This window comes from Lipotes vexillifer, unplaced genomic scaffold, assembly GCF_000442215.2.
Source record: "Lipotes vexillifer unplaced genomic scaffold, Lipotes_vexillifer_v1.1 scaffold1008, whole genome shotgun sequence".
In the NCBI taxonomy this organism is placed as follows: domain Eukaryota; kingdom Metazoa; phylum Chordata; class Mammalia; order Artiodactyla; family Lipotidae; genus Lipotes; species Lipotes vexillifer.
In genome coordinates this window covers 3,481,989-3,503,624 of record NW_006772616.1, presented here as the reverse complement: position 1 = coordinate 3,503,624, position 21,636 = coordinate 3,481,989, and the positions used below count along the sequence as shown (strand labels likewise).

The 21,636-nt window shown below is 38.5% G+C and overlaps 1 protein-coding gene across 1 annotated transcript in view; it reads left to right on the top strand.

Moving 5' to 3' along the window:
- RYBP (RING1 and YY1 binding protein) overlaps positions 1–21,636 on the top strand; it is a 75,928-nt gene that overhangs the window by 456 nt on the left and 53,836 nt on the right. Inside the window, exon 2 of the mRNA XM_007447666.1 lies at positions 479–604. Coding sequence (XP_007447728.1) covers positions 479–604 — 126 coding nt within the window. The remainder of the gene's footprint in view (positions 1–478; positions 605–21,636) is intronic.

Sequence of the window (21,636 nt, the reverse complement as noted above, 5' to 3'; positions counted from 1 at the left end):
CCCAGACAAAGGGAGATTTAACCAGGTGGGGAGGGAGGGAGGACGCGAGCATGGGAGGGGAGAGGGAAGGAGCCGGCCCACTCCCTGCCGCCGGCTTCGGGCTGTCCCTGCGCGCCCCCTCCAGATCCGGCCCGCGGCTCCCCTCCCGGCCCCCCCAGCCCCACTCAAGTCCACAAGTCCGCCCGCTTCCTGCGCCCGCCGCGGCCCTTCCCGGGGCGCCGCCGCCGCCTACTGTGCGAGGCAGCACGGCCCGGGCCCGGAGGCTGCGTGGTGCCGGTGGGGGCGCCCCGTTCCCTCCCACGGTTCCTCTTCTCGGCCCCGAAAACGGTGGGTGGGTGGTCGCCAGGGCGAAGTTCCCAGCGCCGGATTCCTGCGAAATTACGACGGCTCACCAGCGCCTGTGTTTTGCTGTCTCTCCCCCTTTTTCCTGCTCCTTGACTCTTCCCTCCCCTTTCCCCCACTCCTCACTCCTCTGAAGGCCAAAAAGACAAGCAAAACCTGCCGCAGACGAAGGCTTTTGGGATTGTAGTGTCTGCACCTTCAGAAACAGCGCCGAAGCCTTTAAATGCAGCATCTGCGATGTGAGGAAAGGCACCTCCACCAGGTACTTGAAGATCTGTGTTACCTTTTGTTATAGGACTTTTTTTTTTTTTTTTTTTAAGGCGTGGGTATAGGGTTGTGAGCTCTACTTTCTGCCTTCTTTCTAACTTGTTGATTACGGCTTTTTCTGTACGTGCCGGGTGGGGTGGGGGGGATGATGTCGGTTTGGGTTGTGTATATTTCACGTTGGGTGCAAAGCCTCATGTTCACTGATTTATGGGAGGGAATTTTTCCAGGTTTCGTCTTATTTCAAACAGACGCTGGATTTATTTGACACTTGTATCCATTGGCTTATTGGTATTGGTTTCAAAAGAGAGGGAAGCTTTGCTATGGATTGTAGGACATTGTACCTTTTATTTTTGCCATGTGCAGAATGTTTTTAATTTGCCTGTCGTGAATTATTCTTCTCTTCCCTGAGAAATTTGGTGGTGGTTGTACAGTAACGCGGTGGTTGTGCTTTTCCTGTCTTGAACTGCAAATGTCTTTTTTTGTTTTCCTTGCACTTGAAGGTAAATGCTGGGGTTTGATAAAGAAAGTGCATTTTTTGGAAGACTGAACTGTCAGTGTGTGTGTGTGTGTGTGTGTGTGTGTGTGTGTTTCTGATTAGCTTATGAGAAATGGTGATGGAGGAAGATTTTTGCAAAATGTAGAATGAATAGCGTGATTGTACTGAAGTTTGTGTTTAGAGCTTTATTAAAATGCAAAGAATGTTGACGGAATTCCTCATTTTAGTGAAGGTGGTAAACTGTGTGGTATCAAAACGAGTTGAACGACTCCAGATTTAACATTTAGATATTCTTGAATGAAATGTGGAAGCTGATTTTGTAGTCTTCCGGTCATCTTTTAACTTGTAACTGGAATTTGTTTCAGTGATTAGAGTTTGAAGTTAAAAACTATTCTTTATGTCATTTAATGGGCAGACATTGCGGGGGCTGTGTGTATATGTGTGTGTGTGTGAGAGAGAGAGAGAGAGAGCAAGACAGAATGAGTGAGTTCCTCGGAGATCTTTAAAGTTGATTGCCAAAAGTCTTATTTCATCAGGTACTTGTTTTTGAATTGGTGGCATTCCAACATGACCGTGTAGTAGCACTGCACAGTTCTAACTGGTTATTGTTCTTTGGCTAAATGAATGTGTCCTCTTAGGGTTTCATTGCTTTATTTATACCTGGGAATAATTAGGATATTGGGCAACTAGTGGAACAGTTCTGTGAATTCCACTAACTCTATAAATACTGAGATTTTTGGATAAAAGTATTCCAGAACTAAGAAGTACCTATTTTCCCATAGGTACTTTTTAAAGTAAATTCATGTCAATATTTTGTATTATCATAGAGCAGATTTAGTTAAAATAAGAAACACTCATTGGGAGCTTAGTAGGTTAGTAGATTTAGATTGGGAGCTTAGTAGATTTTGTTTTGCTATCTAAAACAGGGAATTCCATCAAATGCCATGAAAGTTTAGAAGTGTATTTGTTGTTTAAAGCAATAGTGATTGTATTTTATTTGAGTAATGTTTTTTTACATGTAGAATCCCTCAGAGGCCAAACCTCTTTATTGTGGTTTTGCTTTGAGTGTTACCGTAGATGATGTTAAAGTAAATGACTAGGAAACTCCTAAGAACTTGAGAACTTTACTGGTGAAGAGAAACTTAAAGCAGATTCAAAAGTTTACATCCAATGTATTGCTGGGAATAATTATCTCATAATAAAGTGCATTTCAGTTTCTACAAGTATAAAAAAAATCTGACTCATCAGCTCTTTGGAAGCACGTGTAAGCTTTTGATTTTAAAAACAATATAGATGTTTAAAATTTTTTCAGAGTCACAGATGACAACATTGGGATTGTTTTTTTAGCAAATATATTAAATTACTAATAATGAAAATGTTTCAGGAACAGGATACTCACCTGCTATCTTGAAGAGTCTGACTTTTTTAGGTCTGTGGTTGTGTAGAATTTGAACGCAGATTTTAGAGATCTGAGGATTTAAATTCTTACCAACTCATGGTACTTCTACATAACTTAATTTCATCTTGGTTATTGTCAGTATTTTCATGTGTTAGATCTGGAAATCTTTATAAAAGATTTTGTTCTAGAAGTCATTGATGAAAAGGCAGATAACATTTGGCTTTCTTATGCTCTGGATGGGTTTCATGTGAAAGGGTGAATTTCACAGGTTTTCCTCCTGTGTTATCCAGTGTATTAACCGTTGGTTAATTTTTCTGTGACACTAGTTACTACTGCTTTGTTTTTTTCCTGGGCCTTTTTTTTGTGCGTGTAGTTTTCTTGATACAACAAAGATTTGACATCTGTTGCCTTGTATAGTTTTAATCAGACTTGGTATTGATGGCAGTAGAAAACTTGGTGGGTTTTGGATACTGGGTAATAGGCAAAAATCAGTGATTTCTAGAATAATTTTTAAGTAATAAAAGGACTTCTAGCCTGTTGACTGGCATAGAAATTGGGTTTTATTGCTCTGAGCTGATGTTTTGTATTATAACAGCCTCGCTGGTTGGGTAGCCAGTGGTAATTCTGGAGTTTGTTCATCATTGTTGTCACTGTCGTTGCCATCATCTATCTACCAATCAAGCAAGGAAGTCAGCTTTGAATTAGTGATAGTCCAGTAGGACATAGAACTGTATTCTTTTGAGAATAGAATTGATGTTCCTCAGTTTCATTAGGAAAATATTGCCACTCATCCAAAGAACATTTATTAAATTACTAGGGTGTGAAAGAGTCTGCTGAAGACATTGGGGACGGGAGGAGGGTGTTAAAAGATTGGTAAGACATGTATAGGAATGGCTGTAACCCAAGTTATAAAGGCTCTAAGAGAGGTATAAATAAAGTGCTACGGGAGGTCTGAGCATTCTGGCTTGGGCATCAATTAGAAGAATTCCCCTTCCCCTCAGTTCTTCTGGATAAGAAGAATTGATTTCTACAGAATTACCTGCCATCTTTCACTATTATTGCCATGTGTACTAGATAAATTTAATTCTGTGGGTGGAGTCATGAAAGTGTTTCAGAAGGTCTTTGCTTCTTTCTGTAGCAGCTTAGGGCAGAGGGTCAGAAGCTGGAAAGGAACATGTTAAGGGAAGAAGGAGACAACACTTAATAGGCTACTTGGAGGTTCAGGGGGCAGTGGAGAGCTTTATTTTGGATGTATTACCAATTTTGTTTTGGGTCTGTTTATTTCTTAAATACACTCCTTTTTCCTCCTATACTGTTCCACTTTCTACCCTGCTGGTTGTTTTTTTTTTAAATAGCTTTATCGAGACATAATTTATATACCATATGATGCATCAACTGTATAAGTGTACAATTCAGTGATTTTTGGTAATTTTAAAAAGTTGTACAGCCATTGCCACAAACCAGTTTTAGTACATTTCTGTCACACTGAATGGCTTCCTCATGCCTGTCCTGTGATACACTTTTACGAAGTCTTTAACACTAGAGCATGGAGGAGGCACCTGCAGCTGAGAAGTTTGCTTCCCCACCATGCTGATGTACTCTGAGCCTTTCAGAGTCAATAAAGGAGTGTCTGTGGAAGGTGGTGGTGAGTGGGAAAGAAACACTACCCCTTCCTTCCCTAGGTGATAGCCAAAGTAGTATTTCCCAGCCCACTTTGCCTGTCTCATGAAAGAGGATATCAGCTTTTAAAAGGAAGAAAACCAACAAAACCACAAACTCACAACTTAACCTAACCGTTCTGCTAAGTTGAAGTTTTTTAGTATTGGGCAGAGTAACGTAACTTCGTAGACATGGTGATAAATGAAGTATATTTTACTTTTGGTTTTGTTATTTCTCTGAATATAATGATCTCTATTGTAAAATTAAAATTACTAAAATATTGCTGCATTTCTTCTTGATTAGTGGTTGTTCGATAATAGTGCTGCACTGAATACTATTCCCCTGAAAAATGTACTGTATTCAGAGTTTTTACAGACAAGTAAAAGTGAAGAATTTGCTTTAGATATGTAATAAGATTGTGTGGCTTTAAAAAAAAAAATTCTGGTACTAAGGATATTGAATGGGAAGTTGGTAGTACTCAGTTGTTTGTGTATAAAATATTTTCCTTGTCCAGGAACTCCCTGATTCTTTGCAGTTGTAACTTTGGACTTTTTCTCCTCTTCAATTCAGATACCCTGACAGTTGAAAGTCTCTTGACTAGTCATGAAGTACTTTAGAAGTTTTAGGGGAAAACACACATATTTAGTGAAACGTGAAAGTTTTGATCTTTGCTGGAAGCTTCAGAAGAGCATCATCCTGTGGTACTTTTCGGATAGGAAGCCTCCCAGAAAGCAGAGGGGTGCCTGACCTAGAGAGGAGCCAGGCCCTTCCCTGCGGTTCTGGGTCACCCGCCACAGTGGTTCTGTTCCTTGGGCCACACTGGCTTTATTGTAGTGTTTGTCTTTTGTAAAATTTCTCCATAAACTACATAGAAAAATTACCGGTCCTCCAAATCATCAAACCTTGTCAAACCTTTCGGCCTCGAAGCTGATACAAAAGCGGGTACAGGTTTAGAGATCACTCTTACCCAGAAACGGAGTGATAATTTATTTTGTGTTTGCTATTACACTGGACTTAACTGATTTATTAGTACTGACTTGATTTTATGTATACTTGGTGACCTTAAAGTAAATTGCCTGGGTAGTTGGCAAGTTTTTATTGAGCACACAGACATCTGGGCTCTGGGTGTACAGTGGTGTACAGACAGATGAGATCTTTGTTCCCGTGGAGCTTAAAGTACTATGGCGAGGACAAGAAAATAAACAAGCGAACAGAAGAATAAGATCATTTCAGCTAGAGACCAGTGCTCCGAAGAAATTAGAGCAGAATAGGGAACTACAGAGTGGTGAGTACTGGGCAGAGCGACTGCTTTGTAGGCAGTGTCGAGATACACATTTGCCTTTTTAGGAAACACTAAAGCTGCTTTCTTTTGGAGCAAGGGGATAGTTATTTCTGGAGGTTTACCTGTGCCAGTTAGCTCATTTGGTGGGGGACAGTTTAGAGTTCAAGCCTTTCTGCATAGGCTGCTCAACTTTTAGCCACACATCGTAGCCTAAAGTCTGGCCAGCTAACGTGCCAGTATATCCTGTTGCAGTTGACCCTTGAACAACTGGAAGGTGAGGGGCGCTGATACCTACCCCCCTGTGCATAGTTGAAAATCCACATAACCCTCGTCCTTTGGTATCTGAGGGGCATTCGTTCCAGGACCTGTCACGGATTTCCCTGGCTGCTCAAGTCCCATAGTTGGTCTCCGCATCTGCAGTTCTGCATCTGAGGATTCAACCAACCACAGACTGTATAGTACTGTAGTATGTGTTTATTGAAAAAAATTCGTGTATACGTGGACCTGCGCAGTTCAAACCCATGTTGTTCAAGGGTCAGCTGTTACTAGGATGGGAGGTTTTGAATGGATTCAGTATGTATTATTTTTTCACGCATCATGTATTTATTGTGTGCTTCCGTAGATGCTGAAGAAATTCCAAGTGGCTGTAGCTTACAAAAATACTTATTAGCACTAATTCGGTTCCTTAGTACTTTAGGAAATAGTGGGTCTCCAGAAGTCTCCTTTACAACTTGAAGTAAAACATTCTACAGTCATTGTGGTTCTCATTTGCCCTCTTGTCCCATTGCCAGGGCCTTTTCTCTTTGTGACATCTTCCTTTATACTTCCTAACACTCTCGCTCCTCCTGTTTTTTCTTTTTTTTTTCTTTTTGCCTGTTTATTTTATTTTTATTTTTTATTTTTGTGCGGTATGCGGGCTTCTCACTTCTGTGGCCTCTCCCGCTGCGGAGCACAGGCTCCGGATGCGCAGGCTCAGCGGCCATGGCTCACGGGCCCAGCCGCTCTGCGGCATTTGGGATCCTCCCGGGCCGGGCACGACCCCGCGTCCCCTGCATCGGCAGGCGGACTCCCAACCACTGTGCCACCAGGGAAGCCTTGCCTGTTTATTTTTAAGTTAACTTTTTGAACTGTAGCATACATATAGAGAAGTGCACAAATCATAATTGTAAGGCTTGATGAACTTGCACAAAGTGAGCATACCTGTGTAACCAGTACCCAGATTAAGAAACAGAACATTACCAGGACCCCAGATGCCCGTTGTTCACGCTGCAGTCACTTCCCCTTGAACTTTATTTAAGTGGAGTCATACAGTATGTACACTTCTGGGTCTGGCTTTTTTCACTCATTGTTATGCTTGTGAATATCCGTGTTGTGTGTGGTTCTTGTGTAGTCAACCACTGCTGTTTTATCCTAAGAATATCTTAGAGCTCAACTCTACATACAGACCCCTAACACATTCGAGAGATGGGATCTCTCTGCACCTTCTGTTCATTACCTACACAGTTGAACACAGTCATCTCCTCCCAGCAGCAGCATAAAATCCACACATCATTAGGTGAAAGGAATAAAACCTGGTGTGTGGAATTTTCTGGAGTATGCAAATGGAGTAAAATTTGGCTCTCATGAGTAATACTGTTCATCCGTCATTTATATTTCAAGGCACTGGTTGAATAAACAAGGAACCTAACAAACTTGTTGAAAAGATAAGACCATAAAAAGATAGCCAGTGGTGTGAATGCCATGGTAGGCATGGAGTGAATGGGTACCTGGTAGAGACCCTAAGTGCCTTTTAGAGGAGGTAGAGACAGTATATGGGGTGTGTTGGGGAAGGCCTCACTGAATCTGAGGTTTGAACTAGGCCTTTTTCGTTCTTGGATGTAGGGTTTGTTGTACAGGTTGATACAAGTTAGTTAGTTCTTTGCCTCCTCCTACCTCCTTTTTAACTGTTCACTCTCCTTAGATGTCACCCGTACCTTTCCACTTCTGTTCACAGGCTGGTAATTCGCAGATACTATTTATTAACCACCTGTCACCACCCCCATGTACACATACACGTGACAAACAGATCCGACTGGTTCTTGGGCCTCTCCATTTGGACAGCTTAAATTATCTCCTGGTTCTCATTGCTTTTAGGGTGAAGTCCAAATCCTGAGCATCACAAGGGGCTTCATGGTCCTCTGCCGTTTCTTTAGAATTTCTGGAAGCAGCCTGCCACCACCCCATCTGCCCTCCGCACACAGCATGTGTGTGTTTCATACCGAACTGCTTGGTGTTTTCCTAGCATGGACCATGATGTCTCATTTCCATACCTTCACACGTTCTTTTCCTCTGGATTTCTTCTAAAATGCTCCTCCTTCCTTGTAGCCTGGCTGACTCTTACTTGTCTTTCTACATGTCTCTGGAAGCCTTTTCCAATGCCCTAAAATCATCTATACCTTTTCATAACATCTGAACTGCATTTTTGTTTGATTACCTTTGTTATGTTTCCACCTTTTTTTTGAGGGCACGGTCTTTCTTTTCATATCTTTTCCTGTGTCTGGTACAGTGCCAGGCACTTGGTAGGGGTTCACTCAATGTATGTAGAATAGATGAAGACTGGAAGTTTGGCGTCGCCTTTAAAACTGTTGCAGTTAAGAGTTCTGATACATATTGCACTTTAGGGCTTGCGTCTTGTCTGTAAAGTTTTTGGATTACGGGAGATTTGTCTTTATAAAGCATGTCCTTAAGAAGTAGTATTCTCATTTTTCTGATTTTGTTTTCTAAACATGTTCTAGAAATTAAACAGAGTTTACAACCTTGGCGACCTTGGGCCATGCATTTAAAGTACTTCCTGGAGTGGTTTTGGGCTTCAGAGCTTTAGCACACTTAACTAAATAACAGTAACTGTGATGATTCTTTTTCCTTTTTTGTTGCCCATTTGGTGATTTAGGCTGCCAAAAGTCATGTCAGAAAGTGTGCTAATAAAGCAGAGGATCAGTCACGTTGTGGAAAACCAGTTTTGAGATGTGATAAGGAACTAGGTGGGTGCGCTTGTAAGCTGGCACCTAAAGGGAGTTTAAAAATGGCTACGGAACATTTTGGGTGTTCTTGGAAATGTTTTGCTATGCTGTTCATTGTGTTAAGTTCTGTTGTGTTAACATACCCATAACTTGATACTTGTACCTTATACGTGGTATACATTACTGTTATTTGGATTAATTACTGCTGTTAAGTCTTGACTCATTCTTTATGTGGCTATTTTTTCACTTCTGTGCAGTGATTGACACAGACTGTGGTGCCAAAAATGAATTCTCAGTAAAGGCATTGCAGATAAACTCCCGTGTTACTCAGAAATCATAAGTACAGATTTTTCTTGACTTTAAATGGGGTTGCATCCAGATAACCCGTCATAAGTTGTCATGAGTTGACAATACCATAAGTCAAAAATGCGTTTAATACGTACACCTAACTTGCCAACCATCACAGCTTAGCCTAGCCTACCTTAAACATGCTGAGAACACTTACAGTACCCTATAGTTGGGCAAAATCACCTGACACAAAGCTGTTTTTTTTTTAAATTTTTTAAATTTATTTTTGGCTGCATTGGGTCTTCGTTGCTGCGCTTAGGCTTCTCTAGTTGTGGCGTGAAGGCTTCTCATTGTGATGGCCTCCACCGCTGCAGAGCGCAGGCCCCAGGCACACGGGCTTCAGTAGTTGTGTCTCGCGGAGTCTAGAGCGCAGGCTCAGTAGTTGTGGCACACGGGCTCAGCTGCTCCGCGGCATGTGGGATCTTCCCGGACCAGGGCTCGAACCCGCATCCCCTGCATTGGCAGGCGGACTCTTAACCACTGCGCCACCAGGGAAGCCCACAAAGCCTATTTTTAACAAAGTGCTGAATATTTCATATAATGTATTGATACTGTACTGAAAGTGACAAACACATTGGTTGTCTGCGTACAGCATGCTTGTAAGTACATCGGTTGTTTGACCTGCTGATAACGTGGCTGACTGGGAGCTGCGGCCCCTGCCTCTGCCCAGCATCACCAGAGAGTATTGTACCACATATCTCTAGCCCAGGGAAAGATCAAAATTCAAAATTTGAAGTGTGGTTTCTACTGAATGTGTATCACTTTCTCCCCATTGTAAAGTTGAAAAAGCCATCGTAAGTCAGGGACCATCTGTAGTTGAAATCACAAGGTAAACAGGTGAGATTTTTATTTTTAAATACAATTAGATTCCTCCTCTCCTTTCCTCTCTCTGTCAATTTAGAATTATCCTTTGGCTGGGAAAAGAAACTAGGAAAGGGGGATGTAAAAGAAACATCTTAAAACTTGCTCAAAACATTTTCTCTGTAATTTCAGATCATAAGCAATACAATTGAAGAGGAAACTTTGATAGCCTTTGGGAGGGACAAGAAATTAAGGGTGATATAGGATGCCAGTTTCATCAGCTTATTGGGTCTTAAACACAAAAGTGCATGGTGGTTACTCAGAGGGCGAAAACAAACCTGGTGACTGTTTTCTCACAACAGATCAGATTTCATATGTAGGCTATGAGTTTTTGATTAAGTAGGTCTGGGGTAGCCTAAGAATTTGCATTTCTTACAAGTTCAAGTCCAAAATGATGTTGATGGCTACTGGTGTGGGGAGCACACTTTGAAGATTGGTTTAGATGACCTTAAATTCTCCTTTAAAGAGAAGCCAGCCATGCTTCCTCATGAAGGTGAAGATCGTTTTTGATGTCTGTTATGGAAAAATTATATCTTAGTATTTTGAAGTGAGCTTAAGAGAAGTAAGTGATCAACGTTCTAGGAACCATGTTTTTAATCCAGAGCTGGCATTAGAGGTGATTCCTTAATTAATAAATATGTTGTGTGAAGTATAGGAATTGATAAATTGGGGGACCATATCAACTAAACTATTTTTTACATCCTAAAATCAGCAGTTATCTCGCATTACTAACACTTGGCTTGAATTTCAGACGTTTATTTTAAAAACCTATTTCTTTGCAACGTAAGTTAGAGAGACAGAACCACGTCTTAAAATCAGTGAACCAACATTCCAGTAAAATGTTGGCAAAGAACATGAGCAGGTAATTTATGAAAGAACTGCAAATTAAGTTAGGAAGTGTGGGGAATGTATACAACCTTCCCATTATTCAAATAAATACAAAACAAGGTAACATTTTTTTGCAAGTCGAAAATTAAAGATTAAAAAAAATTTTTAGTGAGGCTAGGAAATGGGCATTTTTACAGACCCTTGGGTGGGTGGTGTGTAAGTTGATTTAAATTTTCCAAAGGCCATCACGGCAGTTGGTAGCAAATGCCTTTAAAATATTTGTGTCCTGTTCCCCACCAATCTAATTTACAGGAATTTGTGTGATCTGCATGTGAAAATTCTGTGTTATGTATATTAATTGCATCGTTATTTTAACAAAAAATGAAATTACTTACATAGGAATCAACAAGGAATTGTTAGAAACTATCGAATAGCCATAAGTATTTTGCACCTCTTAAAAATGGTTTGAGATCTCTATCAAGTGGTGGTGGAAATGTAGAATGGTACAACTACTCTGGAAAACAGTTTGGGCAGTTTTTTATAAAACTTACCATGTGACCTAGGAATTTCACTCCTGGGCGTTTATTCCAGGTAAATGAAAACTGACATTCACACAAAATCTGTTCACAAGTATCCATGACAACTTTACTTGCAATAGCCTGAAACTGGAAACAGAAATGTCCTTCAGTATGTGAATGGTACATCCATACCATGGACTACTACTCAGCAGTTAAAAAGGAAGAAAGTATCAGTGCATACAACTGGCATGGATCTCAAAGGGCCCTTATGCTGAGGGAAAAAAGTCAGTCTCTAAAGGTCACCTATTGTAGGATGCCATTAACATTCTTGAAATGACAAAATTACAGAGAGAACAGATTAGTGGTTGTCAGGGGTCGGGGATGGCGGGAAAAGGAGGGAGATGCGTGTGATTGGAAAAGGGTAGCAAGAGGGAGGTCTTTGTGGTGATGGAACAGATCTGAATCTTGATTGTAGTGATGATTTCATCTGTCTACACGTGTGATAAGATGACACAGAACTGTTTACATACAGTATACCAATATAAATTTCCTGGTTTTTGATACTGTACTGTAATCAAGAAGATGCAATTTTGGGGAAATTGGGTAAGGGTTATTTGGGACCTTGTACTATTTTTGCCACTTCCTGTGAATCTATAATTATTTCCAAATAAAAATTTAAGAACACATTTAGAAATAATATGTAATATAAGAAAATGCTCTTAATATATTGAAAGAAAGCAAGTTACAAAATGATGAACAATATAATCCCACTTGAAATAATATTTCATATCATTTCACCTAATATACATACCTAGAAGTAATGACTGATCAAAATACTAATTCTGCTTGATGGGATGATGGGTTTTTTTTTTGTATGTGTGCTTTTCTGTGATTTCTGTAGTGTGGATGAGTTGATATCAGTTTTGTAGTTGGAAAAACCAATTTTCCTAATAGGAAATTTAAAAAAAATCTAATTCTAGAATATTGAAATGTAAATAAGCAAAATCAAATTTTAGATTAAGGGATTTGAAAGTTTTGTTTATATTGGTTACACTAACTTAGTATTAAAACAGCTGTTATTATTGGAACATACCTGTATACTCTAAAACATGTTGTGTTTGTAAATTTAAAATTGTTTTGTGCTCTTGTATAATATCGCTTACATGTGGAATCCAGAAAAATAATATGCATGAACTTATTTGCAAAGCGGAAATAGAGACAGTGATGTAGAGAACAAATGTATGGATACCAAGGGGGAAATGGGGGTGGGATGAATTGGAAGATTGGGATTGACATATATACACTACTATGTATAAAATAGGTAACTAATTAGAACCTACTGTATAGCACAGGGATCTCTACTCAGTGCTCTGTGGTGACCAAAATGGGAAAGAAATCCAAAAAAGGGGTGGATATATGTGTATATATATATAACTGATTAACTTTGCTGCCCAGAAGGAACTAACAAAACATTCATTGTAAAGCAACTATGCTCCAGTAAATATTGATGAAAAAAATATTAAAACATTTAAGAAAAAAAATGTTTTGTTTTTGAGGTACACGGGCCTCTCACTCTTGTGGCCTCTTCCGTTGCAGAGCACAGGCTCTGGACGCGCAGGCTCAGCGGCCATGGCTCACGGGCCCAGCCGCTCTGCGGCATGGGAGATCCTCCCGGACCAGGGCACGAACCCACGTCCCCTGCATTGGCAGGCGGACTCTCAACCACTGCGCCACCAGGGAATCCCATTGTGCTCTTTGATTTACAAAATCCTGTATAATATTCTAAGTCAGTGTTGCCCTGGAGAAGTATATGCATTATAAGCCACATGTAATTTTAAACTTTCTACTAGTGACAGACAGTAAGAAAGCAAAAAGCAGGTGAAGTTATTTTTTAGAATATCTTTTATTTAATCCATTATATCCAAATCACTGTCATTTCAACTTGTAATCAATATTAAATTGCAGTGAGATATTTTACATTCTTTTTTTTCATATTAGGTGTTCAAAATACGTTGTGCATTTCACAGTTACAGCGTGAGTCAATTCAGACTAGCCACACTGCAAATGCTCAATAGCCACAGGTGCCTCATGGCTCCCATATTGGAGAGTAGTAGCAGTAGTAGTTGAAAGTCAGGGCTTTGGTTGTCAAACCTAAGTTTGAGTAACACCAGCTCTATCATTTGCTAACCTTGTAACCTTGGGTATGTTACTTTAACTTGTGCTTTAGTTTTTCAGTTATGGAAAATAACTTCTCTGTAGGAGTATTCTAAGGATTAAATGAGTGAATGTATATAGCATAGCTGGCACAGGACCTGGCACAGAATACATACTGTAAACAATAGATAACTGATGGTAATGTTATTATTCCAATAGATTGTGTATTGATTGAACGACTCATCATTCTAAAGGCACAACTGATTTCTTAATAATATTACTAGTGAATAAATATGTAAGGAGTATATGAGATAACCTTTGTTTTCCAGAATTAAAGTTTTGGGCCCTAACTTTAAAGTTATGACTGAATGAATGGACAGATATTTGAGCACTTATGTGCAAAATATTGCATGAGGCACTTGAACATTTAGACTGTAAGTCGTCAGATGATATCCTCAAATACAGTGTATTTGCATAGTACTTTACATTTTGCATACCAGTTTTTTGTCTGTTTTCCCAGTGCAGTACTCAGAGCAATCCTGAGAGGTAGTTATTATTCTAGCTTTCACAGTTGAAAAAGCTGAGGCTCAGAAAAGTGAAGTAACTTATTTGATTTCCTACCCAGCTAGTAGAATAGAAGAAATAGAAAAATGACTATAATTAAATGGACAAATTAATATGGTACGAAAGTGTTTTAACTGTATTCTTTTTTTTTTTTTTTTTTGCGGGCCTCCCACTGTTGTGGCCTCCCCCGTTGTGGAGCACAGGCTCCGGACGCGCAGGCTCAGTGGCCATGGCTCACGGGCCCAGCCGCTCCGCGGCATGTGGGATCTTCCCAGACCGGGGCACGAACCTGCGTCCCCTGCATTGGCAGGCGGACTCTCACCCACTGCACCACCAGGGAAGCCCTAACTGTATTCTTTTGATTCAGAGTTATTCCGTCATTATTATTAGCCTAATCAGGTCACGTGTGATGTAAAAAGGTAATACAAGTCTGTGTAGATTAGATGATGTATTTTGCTTGTTGTGAAGTTGAGTGTTTATCTTTCTGTTTGTTGGTTAAATATACCCATAAAAATGGGCTAAGAATATGCTATATATGCCGACTGCCTTAAAATCAGATTATTTGAAGTGCTGTTCGTCTGAAGTGCTGTTCGTTGCTTGACTTACTCAGAAAATTAAGCAGTTCTTTGAAAGAACATTGCATGCCACCATTAAAAGTCAGTGGTGAGAGGCCGTTTGTGAATGATTGACTCTCCCAGTGCGGTGGTGCAGTGCAAGGCAGTCGTCTCCTGGGCAGAGTCAGGTGCGGCATATACCATCAGGTGTTCATTCTTTGTGTTCTAATATGTAGATTCTCCTTTCAGTGTATGCATTGCTGACCTTTTTCTGGTTTCTTCTTCAATTAAGAAAGTTGAGGAAGTCACAGGACATCCAATTTGTTGCTGGGTACCCTGGGACAGAATGTGTGACAGTAAACTATCAAGTCATCTTGACACAAGTACTTTTGGTGTGCATCGTTGAAGCATATCTATAGAAGGGAAGTTATGTTTTGGTGCTCAGGACCGAGTGATAACAGGGGGAGGTAGGTGGAATGTTCTTTACCCCTTGGTTTTCTCTCTGCCTTTTCGGATAGTTTTCCTTTGGCTCAGCATGATTTGCCTCACAGTGCCTCTCTTCCTGTCTGTATAACCTTTACCCTTATATAGTTAAGGGCTGTAAATCTTACACGAAGAACCCATCAGAACTCCTACGAAAGACTCATCATTTCTGATCTTGGTGATTTCTTACAACATGAAATTCTGCTTTGGTATTTTTTTTTCTTTATTGAAGAGTTGTGAGGTTTGTGGAATGTAGCCATCCTGATTGACTTTGGGGATGAAGTTTGATGTAATCATGTTTCAAAGATGTCTACTGTTTTGGCAGGGGCAATCTTAATGCCTAGGATTTCTTAAAAGTTTCACTATACACGATGTCCGCTACTACAATTATATATATTTTAAAAATAATATATTGTAAAATATATGGGTACAGATTTGTGTGCTAGGTTGAAATGTAAAACTGTGGGTTGCAGTTAACACTTGAAATTCCCTGAAATTCACAGAACTAGATGATGTCTATGTTTCCTCCAGTTTTGAAATACTGTGATTTATGTCAATTTTGTTAGCTTTTAATATAATGACTCTTGAATATCATGATGCCAAATAACTTGTCTTAAAATATATAGAAAATAATGTATTTGTAATGTCTTACCCTCCACCCCCAAGATATATCAGTAGATACACGTTTCAGAATCTCGAAAAGGAAAACTTTATTTTAAAACTTTTTGGCATTGTCAACTTTATGTGTAACTAAATAGTTTCCTATTTAAGTTATAGTTAATCTTTTTATTTTTAAATTCTTCATTTATGGGTTAATAAATCCTTGTCCCTGGTTTTCCCAAATAAATTAAGCTCATTGCAGACTGACCAAAACACTAGATTCATTTAATCTCCTATTAACGATCTTTAAGATAAGGGCTTCAAGACAGAACACCTGGTGTGGAAGATGAATTTTTTTTTTTTTTTTTTTTTTTTTAAGTACAGACAGGTGTTCTGCAGCGCTAGGGGTATGCTTATTTGGCCTTTATTATATCGTTTAATTAAAAGAAAGACTGTAGAATGGATGAACAACAAGGTCCTACTGTATAGCACAGGGAACTATATTCTTACCTCTTACTGTTGCCTAGGAAATGCCACCTTCTGCTTCTAGACGTAGCTCATGTCAGCTCTTAGGAATCCTTTCTTGATTCTTTTTTTCTGTGATCATTGAAGCAGTTTGTATGCATCTCTAGCATAGCATAGCATAATTTTTGTACCGAAACTCCTTGTTTGCGTTTGTTGCCCCAAGTTTACATTTGAAGCCCTCATGGGCAGGTACAGTGACATACTGTCATGTCTTCAGAGGCAGGGTCTTCTGTGCTGCTGCTGTTGTATTCTTCATGGTACCCTTTAGAGTGTAATCCATTCTCCTAATCTCTCTTTTAAGAATCCTGTTTCCTTTTTCAAATGATTGTGCTGTATATTGGTCAACCCTCTCTGCAAATGGGTATGTCCACTTAAAAAAGAAAACACCTTGGTAAATGACTTGGAAATACTGCTAACCCTAATTTACTTCCTCTCTTTAGTTTCTAATTTTACATTACTCTTTGCATAGTCTGTTGTTACTGTTTAGATAGGTCCCTTGATTATCTCCCTTTCAAGTTGATACCTGCTTTTCTGCTCACAGCTGAGACAACAATTGATTGCAAAATAGAATTCTTCTGAAGCAGTATCTTTTAAAAAGGTGATCCTCCTCAGGAGAACTCCTAAAGAATGACCTCCTCTTAAATTCCATTCTGCTTGCTGGCTTAAGGTTTTAGAAACAGAGCTATCTTTAAAGGTTTGTAAAACAGTGACTAGAGTGTCTACGAGGCTCAAGAGCATGGCTTAAGGAGGAAAAGGTGGATTAAAAGTGACAAGATCGTGAAGTTTTTATTTTTCTTAGAAATTTTGCAGCTACATAGGACTGAGAATGATTGTAATTCTCTTAGCAAAAGGATGTTCAAGAGGTGGGCTAGAGAATTTTTTGAATTGTTTAATAATTTAGACATGTTGGAATTTTACCTATTATTTTTCAGGAGTGAAGTCCCAGATCTTTCCCTTTCAGCTGGTACTATTTTATAAACAGAGCCTCTGAATTGTTAGTATTTTCAGAAATCTTTGATCTAATAATGAATTTCATGTGAGAAGATATTTTTCCTGATGACTTGGGATGTTTTGGTAAAAAAGTGAATTTGTTGCCTTTTTTTTTTTTTTTTTTTTTTTTTTTTTTTTTTTTTGCGGTACGCGGGCCTCCCACTGCTGTGGCCTCTCCCCTTGCGGAGCGCGTAGGCTCAGCGGCCATGGCTCACGGGCCCAGCCGCCCCGCGGCATGTGGGGTCTTCCCGGACCGGGGCACGAACCCGTGTCCCCTGCATCGGCAGGCGGACTCTCAACCACTGCACCACCAGGGAAGCCCTGTTGCATTTTAAATAAAACTATTAGCTATTAATAAGCACTTAATAATTGTAGTGTGAAGTTTGAGAATAAACAAATTATCGTTGAAAATAGACTAAGGTTTCTAAATAGATGTTAATATAGAAACTTCTGTAAAATCAATACCTAGTTTTAAAGAATATTTACAAGCAAGAAATGTCTTTACAAAATTGAATAAATTTAGTACATAGCAACCAAGCTGATCAGTAGATTGGGAAACTTTTGCTAAACTTATTAGAGTTAATCCTAATACTTAATCAACTTATGCTAACTTGACGAGTCATTGTGATCCTCTTGTGGTTTGATCCTCTTGTGGTTTTGAGAGGTGTATTTTCAGAATTAATTTTGTTCGTAACATGCTCACAGAAAATTGGTATGAGGATATTGCTTTGTTTTTCTCAGTGACCAATAGAATCTTTAAAGTGTCCTTTTTAGTTTTGTTTTCCTGTCCCTGGAAGTTTGTTTTATTTCCAGTTCAGTGATTTTGTCAAGTAAACAGGTCCTGATTATCTTTTCCTATTCCCCTTTCCTTTATCCAGGCTCTATAGTTTTCTATGAAATACTGCTTTAGAAATTGTTTGTAACTCTTGTTCAAATGTCTATAAAGTAAAATTCGAATTTACAATAGTTTTTATTCTCCACCTTCTTAGTAATAGGCAATGTGGTGAAGTGGAAAACCTTTCAAAGTCTGACATAATGACATATATATTTTGGATATTTTTGTGTCATTCTAACTTTTCTAACCCTCGTGCTAATGAATGAGAGTTTCGATAGGTCAGAGCTAACTCTAACTTTGACTTTATGGTGGTGTCTGCTACTGTGAATTTCATTTTAAAACTCTTTTACCTTTATGTAATTGAGTAAACCTATCCGGACTGTAGAAAGTAAGATATAGTGTGTGGTTTTCTTGCGTTCTTTATATTTTCCTTTAAAGAATAGGCTTTTGGACTTACTGATTGTTCTTTAGGGTCAGAATATTTGTAGTGTGCAGATAAATCAGACTTTTTCTATAGTTCTGTTCTTGAGGATACAGTTTGACTTTCAGTTTAGCAGATATTTGTGGAATACATTTTATTACCTGTGAATGAACACATTTTTAATTCTTTCCATTGGCTGCATTTAGAATCAGAGGAACCAGTTTAGTTGGCCTCCCCTGCTTCTGCGTTATGAGATGAAGCAAAGTAAGAGTGATAAATGCAGAACATTGGAGCCAGTTTTCAGTTGTCTTATATGATTTAGAATTTCCTCATCTAACCCCCAAATTCATTTTTGCTTCAACTTTTTTTTCCCCCCCCCTCCCCCCCCCCACCCCGCCCCAAGAAAAATCCCCAAACAAAACACCAAACAGCAGACCCTGGAATTAGAACACATGAGGCTTCTGGCAAGTGGAAATTGATATATACTTTTCTTTGCTAACCTCTGGCTTTTCAAGACTCATGGATTCAAAAGTAGGGAAAGAAGTCCCAACTCTCTGTGTCCAGCCCCATGAGAAATTTTAGGTGACGTGAAGCAGGGAAGAGCTAACTAGATAACTGACCGTTCAGTAAATTCAGCCTGGCTGTGTTTCATTCCTTTCATATCTTTTCTTGTGCTGGACATGAAATTGTTTGGATCAGATACTGGTGTGGAGATAAGAAGAGTAGGATTACTCTACTGTAGGGAGTGTGAGAAATAGCATAGCGACCCCAAATACACACGAAGCTGTAAACAAGCTAGATTTATGACCTCTTCCAGTCATCAGGAAAACCACTTTATGCCTTGGTGAAACTCTGGCAGTGCAGATTGTTTCTGAAGAGATGCATGTTATAATTTATAGGGTGTGTTTTGTGTGTGTGTGTTTGTAATGGTAATGATGGTATTGATACTAAATTTACAGCTAAAATGTCAGGCTCTATTGCCAGTTAAAACTCCTAGGAATGAAGATAGAGTATTTTGAAAATACTTCGAAACTAGCGAGAAGATAACTGCTCTACAAGAGGATCTATTTGTAGCATTTCTAGAATGTGTTGTCAAATAGTACTAAACAGCTAGATTTTTTTATCTCCTGATTTTAAAAGATGATAAACAGTAAAACCTGTGTAAATTTTGTACACTAATGTATAATTTCTGTATTTAACTCTGTGTTACTTAATCCTTTGTATTATTTAAGAGAAACCAAGAAGTATTATACTGCAGTCGGGGAAAAAAAGCACAGCATCTTGTCATCTGTGTTTCTTTCTCAGTTTTCTTAAGGTATAATCGGCATATAAGAAACTTCACATTTGAAGAGTAAACTGGGAAACCACCACAAAGAAGATAATGATCATATCTATCACTCCTAAAAATTTCCTCTTGCCCCTTCGTAATTGCTTTCACTCCTTTCTGTCTCCAGGCAACCACTAATCTGCTTTCTGTCACAATAGATTAGCTTGCATTTTCGTGAATTTTACACAAATGTAATCATACAGTATGCACTTCTTTGGGTCTGTTTTCTTTCAATCAGCGTGCTTATTTTGAGATTCATCCATGTTTATTACTTCTGATTGCTGAGTAATATTCCATTGCATGCATATTCTGCTCTTTGTTTATTCTTTCATCTGTTGATGGACCTTTGAGTTTCCATTTTCTGGCTCTTAAAAACAAAAAGCTGCTTTGTACTTTCCTGAACAAGTCTTGGTGTAGATGTATACTTTCACTACTCTGGAGGACATACCTCAGAGTAGAATCAGTGGGTGTGTTTAATAAACTGCCAGACTTTTTTTTCAAAGTGGTTATATTATTTTAAATTTCCAAAGCAGTGTATGAGAGTTCTAGTTGCTCCGCATCTTGCCAACCTTGATGTGGTCAGTCTTTTTAATGTTAAGAGGGCTTCTGATGGTATCTCATTGCGGTTTTAATTTGAGTTTCCCTAATAACTAATGATGTTGAGCGTGTTTTCATGTGCTTAGGTGCCATCTGTGTATTTTCTTTTTATTATCTTTTTTATATCTTTCCTCCATTTTAAAATATGGTTGCTTGACATGAATTGTGAGAGTTCTTCTAGATTCAGATACATGTTTTGAAAGTGTATTGCAGAGCAGATATACTAATTTTGATGAATTTTAATTTCCTTTTTCTTTTATAATTTTTTGTGTCATTTAAGAAATCTTTGCCAGACATCACTAAGATTTTCTTTTATAATTTTTTGTTTCATTTAAGAAATCTTTAACAGACATCACTAAGATTTTCTTAGATCATCTTCTAGAAGTTTTATAGTTATAATGCCTACATTTAGGTCTTTAGTCTATTTTGGGTTAACATTTGTATACAAATTTTGTAAGAGTGAAGTAAGTTGGTTTTTTTTTTGTTTGTTTTACACATATGGCTATCCAGTTGTTCTAGCACCATTTATTGAAAAGATTATTCTTTCCTCGTTGAATTGCATTGGCATCTTTGATGAAAATCAATGGACTGTATATTTGTCACTCTATTTTGTTCCATTGATATGTTTGTCTTTCTTTACTACTATCTTAATTAGTATAGTTTTATAATGTCTTGGAATCAGGGCATACAGTAGATGCTCACTTATCCATGGGGATTGGTTGTAGGACCCCCTTTTGATACCAAAATCCATAGAAGCACAAGTCCCCTATATAATATGGCGTATTTGCATGTAACCTGTGTACATCCTCTTGTGTACTTTAAATCGTTTCTACAGTAGTTTTACTGTTTAACACAATGTAAATGCTATGTAAATAGTTGACGACATATGGTAAATTCACGTTTTGCTTTGTTGGAATTTTTTTGCCCCAAATATTTTTGCTTGGTTGCATCTGTGGATGTGGAGCCCTTGGATACAGAGGCAGGCTGATAAGACTTTTAATTTTGCTTTCAAAGTAATTTTCGTTATTTTAGGTCCTTTGCATTATCATATAAATTTTAGAATCAGCTTGTCGATTTCTACAAAAAAGCCTGCTGGGATTGTTGTTTGGATTTGTTGAATCTATAGATAAACTTGGGAAGAAATGGACATCTTAATATTAGATTCCATATTCCAATCCTTGAACATGGTGTAGCTATCCATTTACTTAAATGTTCTCTCAGCAGTGTTTTGTGGTTTTCAGTGTGCAAGTCTTGCATATTTTTTGTCAAATTTATCACATTTTTGATGCTGTGTGAATGTTAGTACTTTAAAATTTTCAATTTCTGGTTGTTTGTAGCTAGTTTGTAAAAATACAGGGTTTTTTTGTTTTGTTTTTTTCAGGTTCTGTAGTTTTTTTCATCGATGATCTTGTCTATGAATTAAGAGTTTTACTTTTCCAATTTGGATGCCTTGATTGTTTTTGTTTGTTTTTTCTAACTTGCCTATTGCACTGGTCATTTGTCCAGTACAATGTTGAATAGAAGTTGTAAGAGTGAAAATCCTTGTATTGTTCCTGATTTTTTTTTTTTTTTTTTTTTTATTTGGGG